The 6,350-nt window shown below is 45.0% G+C and overlaps 1 protein-coding gene across 1 annotated transcript; it reads right to left on the reverse strand.

Annotated features, from left to right (window-relative positions):
- Nucleotides 1-515: 515 nt before the first annotated feature.
- On the reverse strand, nucleotides 516-5,964 carry LOC117035394 (binder of sperm protein homolog 2-like). The gene is made up of 4 exons (XM_033129269.1): nucleotides 5,955-5,964; nucleotides 5,672-5,731; nucleotides 908-1,048; nucleotides 516-667 (listed from the first exon to the last, which is right to left on the reverse strand). The coding sequence occupies exons 1-4, from the start codon at nucleotides 5,962-5,964 to the stop codon at nucleotides 516-518; spliced, it is 363 nt and encodes a 120-aa protein (XP_032985160.1).
- Between the last annotated feature and the right edge of the window lie 386 nt (nucleotides 5,965-6,350).

A 6,350-nucleotide genomic window follows, 5' to 3' on the forward strand; every position in this document is an offset into this window, starting at 1 on the left:
CATGTCTTCTTTTCAGTGGAAACTAACCTCATTTCTTTATCTGCATGGGACAGATTGTTCAAGCCAGGGACCAGCAAACTAGAGCCCAGAGGCCAAATCCAACCTGCTATCTCTTTTTGTGTGGCCTATGAACTAATAGTTTTCTCATTTTTAAGTGGTCGACAAAAACAATAATCAAAAGACAAGTAATATTTTGTGACACCTGAAAATTACATGAGATTCAAATTTCAGGGTGTATGGATACAGTTTTATTGTAACATAGTTATGTTCATTGTTTTTTATTTATTATTATTATTGCTGCTTTCGTACTACAAGACAGAGCTGAGTGTGCGAGAAACCATATGGCCTGCAAAGCCTAAAATATTTGGTATTGGGCCCTTTACAGGAAATGTTTCCTGACCTCTGATCTAAGCCACCATCAGATAATCTAGACCCCAACTTCCTTTTCCATTAATCCAGAGGGTTCCCCACTTTAAGGTCTGTAAGACCCCCCACTGCGTCCTTCCCCAGCCAACTTACTGGTAAGGAGAGCACTGCTTCCATTTTCTGTCGTCGTTGTAATTTTTTGTCAGTGAACACCAACTCCGATTCAATATATAGCCTTCCTTGGTGCATCTGTGAAAGAGTTTTTTTCTGAAGAAGAAAGGGAAGACACACACGGGGGGATCTGCAGAGAAAAAGAGGAGCAGGAGAAACAGGAATATAAAGAGTCTGATGATTAACCATTACTAAATTAACGGCACGTGTTTTTCTACCACAGCAGACTGTTTTCAAAGTGTTACTTAAAATGTAGAAAAGTCAGGATTTGGATTCAGGTTTAGCCAACACCGAAAACCATGTAAGCAGCTGCTGTCAATTGCTCCTTGGATCCAAGGCATCCGAGATGGCCCATCAGAGGGACACTCACCCTTTCCAGTGCAATACCGCCACCTGCCTTGGAATTTCTTGTCAAGAGAACACCAATCATAACTGCTGTGGACAGAGATGCACTGGTGGTAGACCACATCGCCGTACATAAATGGAAAGACACAGGTACTGTTCACAAACGCTGGAAAAGAGAAAACACACCAAATGGCGGGCGAGTTTACAAAGGGAAGTGACTTTCTAATCTCCGTTGCGATTGTCAGCACCACGCTTGCTCACCTACCACCCCCAAACCAGCATGTGGCTGGTCTCGCTAACTGCCTTCCCTGTGTGTGGCACCAAACATCAGTGAACATCAAAGGAAGCCTTATTTTAACCCTGAGCTGGAAGCGGACTGCAGTAGCTGGCTTCCTTTCCATGTGAGTCCTTTAGCGACGGTACACCCAAACTCCTAACCTGACATTCGGGCCTTTCTTAGAGTCCCTTTCCTCCCTCTCTCCTAGAAAAATAAATCTCTTAGCTTGCCAATGGTAGCTCCTAAGTATTTCTTAAGGTTATCCACTTCCCTCCACACCCTTGGTCACCACCTAGCGTAGTGCCTTGCTTTGACTACGGCAAGAACAGATTTCTGGATACTGCCCACCTGTTTGTCCCATCATTCTTCACACTGCAGGGAGAATGTTCTTTCTTCAATACTAACCTGACCCTGCCACTACACTATTAATGTCACATTGCTGTTAGGATGAGAAATAGCATTGAAATGGCTTGTGATGCCCTACGGCCCGACTTGATCTGGTTCCCTAAAACACCTCCAACCTCATCTTGGGCCACTTTTCCTTGTGTTCTCTTTGCTCACACCTTGTAAGGTGTCCCGAGAGTGCTGCCATCTTTCTTGCCTAAGGGGTTTACAGGCGTGATCTTCTCTGGTTGGCAGGAATGTGTCTCTGTTTTGCCTGTGTAGCCTCCTCTTACCGTGTTTTCCTGAAAATAAGACCTAACTGGAAAATAAGCCCTAGCATGATTTTTCAGGATGACATCCCCTGAACATAAGCCCTAATGCGTCTTTTGGAGCAAAAATTAATATAAGACCTGGTCTTATTTTCAGGGAAACGTGGTATGTTCAGTCTAAATGTGAATCTCCATGGAACTTCCTTGAAGGAAATTTTGGAGGGCTGACTGAACTTGATCTTGAAATACAGGATTGGGTTGCCATGACCGGGGAGGGCCTTTTGTGCCAGAAGAACAGCAAAGGAAAGAGTAAAACAGCAGGAAAACTCAAGGAATTTTCAGGAATATAATATTGTTTCATGGTTGTGGGCTAACATTTGAAATGTTGAAAAAGGAAGAGATATATCCTCACCTGGAATCACGGGGTGTAAATAGGCAACAAATTCTGAAAGAGAAAAAAAAATGGGTAAAATTTAGACCACCTCTTAAAATACTCCATTCCTAGATAAATGGCTGTTAGAAGGATCTTGAAGTGCATGTAGCAGGAAACCCTCTGCTCTCACCATTTGGATGACTTATGATTACCTCCAGTTGGTGGTGGTGGTGGTGGTGAGGGGTGTCTCACCTCTACGCAAGACATAGCCCATTAATTCAGGTAAGAGCTCTGAGTATTCCAAAGGGCTTTCTTTGAGTAAGTTAGAGTAAATTCATTGGCACTCAACATCCATCCATTAGTTGACATTCCACAAGCCTGGGAGTTGGAGGGACCATCCTAGCTCTTGCCCACATGTCAACATTGCAGGAAAACAATCCGTTCAGTGCGAGAGCACTGAATATTCCCAGCAGCCTTGGTGATTCTGTTTTGTTTTGATTCCTAGAAAATATTGCTTTTTTTTATCATCCCCGAGCCTGTTTCAGGGAGTAAGTGTCTTGGTAGCATCACCACCATAAAGCCCAGTGAGACCTGATTAAAGACTAGAAAGGAACTATTATGAAGAACTGTTTTATCCAGTGACATCAGCTGATCTTTAATGAGCCATTCCTATCTTCCTGTCATTGTCCTCAGTGGGCCTTCACCACACCCCTTTGAAGGAGAGAATATAACTTAGAACTCTCTTCTCCTCCCCATCCCCCCAAAGGGTTACACACCAGAGGACACAGGCAACAGAGAGAGACTGGAAATGATGTGACCGCTGACTGGTGGGAAGTGGGTTCATACTTACGGAGTCTGACTTTGGAGACTGATTTGAACGGTCGCTTACCTGCGCAAGGGACTCAATGCAGGTGCCTCGCTTTCCTTATCTTTGATGTAACAACGCTAATTTATAGGTTTGCATCCGACTCTAACTCAGGAGTCTGATATGGTGAGTACAGCATCAGCAGTAGCTGATAGGGGCCCTGATCTTCAGAAAATAGCTAACGAGATGTGAGTGTTTTTGAAGTTGTGGTTAAATAATTGATTATTATGGATGGTTTCCTAGGTGCCCGCCTCTCTCCTTAGGGCCTTATTCTGACTACCTTAAGGAAAATGAATCTTGCCACATGCCTGTAAAATTGGCACTATTGTATTTTTATAGGTTATGCATTGTTAACGATGATCTCCATTTTGTAGATACAGACGTGGAGGCTTAGAGAGAGAAATCACTTGCTCAAAGCCACAGAATGAAGAAATCATTCAGGTCCCCTGTCTCCAGAAACGAAGCCTCTAAAATAACCATGCCTGTTGTGGGGCTCTGTGTCTGGCCCCAAAACTCTCTTAGGAGGGGCTGCCGCAAAGCTGAATCTCCTCCCCGTGCAGGCTGGGGTCATTTTAGGACAAAACCACGGGTACTTACATTGTGTTATAAACCCTAGCAGTCACTGGGTGCATTTTCCGCTTTGTCCAGTCACTGTGGCTAATCTTTAAAACCTTTCATCCCTACTCTCTTTAATCCCCACAGCCTTTTCCTCATTTTACAGATGAAAGAGCAGAGAGATACTTGCATTTAAACATTGTCCACACAGTTAAGAATGGGTACAGCCCAGACTCACGTCCTGCTCTGTCTGCTTCCAGGCAATAAGCTATTTCTTTCAGACCCTGGGACCCCCAGAAATGGTCTTTGGTCATTTCATTTACTAATATTGCCAAACATGACCAAAGCCTCACAGCTCTTCTATCCTTGCGTGTTGGTATCACATGTGTCTCTGGCCAAACATTACCATTTTGCCTCCTCCCTCCTCCAGCAAATAATGATGAAGAAACACCACCCCCAATATCAACTGAAGACAGTGTACCCAATGCGTTCGGAGAAAGAAAAGACAAACGGCCACCCCCAATATCCCAAAGCCAACCTGACACATTTAGGCGTGTCATTCTCCTGCTGGACATAAACGAGCTCATAGATCTCAGACAAGCTTACACTGAGATCATGAGAAAATAAGATAAGGCAAGTCCACTTCAGAATTTTGCCTGAACACAGTCAAAAACGAGGTCACCGTGTCACAAATTACCAAACACCTCCTGTCCTTTGGCTGAAATGAGTGACCGCTGCTTCTTGAACGACACCTTTTTCCTCCTTCTAGTCTGCCTTCTCTGTAGAGATTTACTGAGATACCCAGGCACTGAGTTGTCCCCGCCTTCTGACACCAACCATGTTAACCTAATCCCCTCTACTCTCCCAACCAGAACCCAAACCCTAGAATAGGTTCTAACACCCTCTGGCTTAGAATCCCAAGGTGCCCTAGGGAACCCCAAGGTGTGTGGTCCTCTTGGCTCCAATGAGTGAAACATCCAGCTTGTTTAACTTCTGTGTGTTTATGGTGGCCTTGGGCTGCAGACGTCAACAGTGCCAGGGGACTTCCTGACCTTTTCCACCTTAATCCTTACAAGGACTAGGAGAGATAAAGATCACTTTCTCTCTGTTGAATTGCTTTGTTTTCTGGGGAGGCAATTCACATGGCTCAAACTTCAAGAGTTATAAAAGAGGAATCAGTCCTCCCAGTGCTCTCTGACCCCAGCCTCCCTGTCACCCTCCCCACAGAAAACGGATGTAATTCTTGTGAAACCTACAGGGATCGCTTGTGAACATTTGAGGGCATATTAACAACAGTTGCGCTCCTTTTTCACACAGAGGATAGGAGCCTACATACTGTTTCTTTGTTTCTTTTGAACATTGCTCCCTTGACAAAAGATATTGGAGAACATTCCAAAACGATACACAATAAGCCTCCACTTTCTCTTCTTTTTTATTGTGGGAAGAATACTTAACATGCGATGTACCCTGTTAAGAAATGTTTAAGTGTGCAGTGCAGTGTTGTCAACCACAGGGCACTAAGCTCCATGGCAGGTTTCTGGAACTGACTCGTCTTGCGCGACTGAAACTTTATACCCACTGAACAGCAACTCCCCGTGTCCCCTGCTCCGCAACCCCTGGCAATAACCATTCCACTCTCTGTTTCTATGAGTGTGACTAGTTTATATACTTCGTATAAATGGAATCACACAGCATTTGGCCTTCTGTGCCTGGCTTACTTCACATGGCATGACGCCCCCAGGCTCATCTGTGTTGTCGCAGATGGCAGGATTTCCAAGCTTCCTCTTTCTTAAGGACTATTATTACCATTCTGTAGATGAGAAGGCTGAGGCTGAAAGACAGGCAGCGTTACTTGCACACGATCACCCAACCAGCGAGTGGAAGAACAAGGATTTGAACCCACGACTCTCCAGATTCTCATCTTCAGCACCAATAATTATGCCGTAGTTCAAAGTATTATGGGCAGTGGATAGAATCTGTTTCCTGCCCATCTCACCCCAAACCACTGCCTCCTAGATTCCCCCTTCCTCCTGCGTCCTCTTCTCCTCCCCGTTCCGTCATCTCACCTGCTTTCAGTCCATATACACAGAGAACCAGGGACACCCAGCCTGCCAGCTTCTCCATCACTTCCCGTTACCTGCAGAGGGCCTGCACTGTAGCAGAGGTTGCCTCTGACTTTATACGCTCCAATGTCTGCCCCTCCTACTCTAGCTGCTCCTACAGCACACAGACTTACTCCAGAGCATTTTCTCCCATGACCTAAATTTCAGGGTGCACAGAAAAATTAGGAACACCCATCTTGGAAGCATTCTGAAAGTGTGGCCCCTGGACCAGCTCCATCACCCTCACCTGCAAACATGTTAGAAATGCAAATCCTTAGGCCGCACCCCAGACCTGCTGAAACTGGGGGTGGGACCAGCCACCTGTGTTGTAACAAGCCCTCCAGGCGAGTCGATGTTCACTAAAGTTTGAGAACCACTGCGTTATATCTTGCTTAATACTTCCATATCCATGAAATAATACTTTCATATCATTTACTCCCTTGATTATTATTATTTTTTAAGTAAAAGTCCAGCAAGAAAGGCAAAGCCAATTTTAGCCTCCTGGATAAGTAAGGCTCAGAAAGGCCACACATTGTGTCTGTGCTCAGCCAGTAGTGGAAAGACAGAGTTTAATCCTAGTTCTTATACATGGGCTTGGGCCACTTAGAATTCCTTTCCCAGCCACCATCTCTGGGGGGATGTG

This window comes from Rhinolophus ferrumequinum, chromosome 15 (genome assembly GCF_004115265.2).
Source record: "Rhinolophus ferrumequinum isolate MPI-CBG mRhiFer1 chromosome 15, mRhiFer1_v1.p, whole genome shotgun sequence".
In the NCBI taxonomy this organism is placed as follows: Eukaryota; Metazoa; Chordata; class Mammalia; order Chiroptera; family Rhinolophidae; genus Rhinolophus; species Rhinolophus ferrumequinum.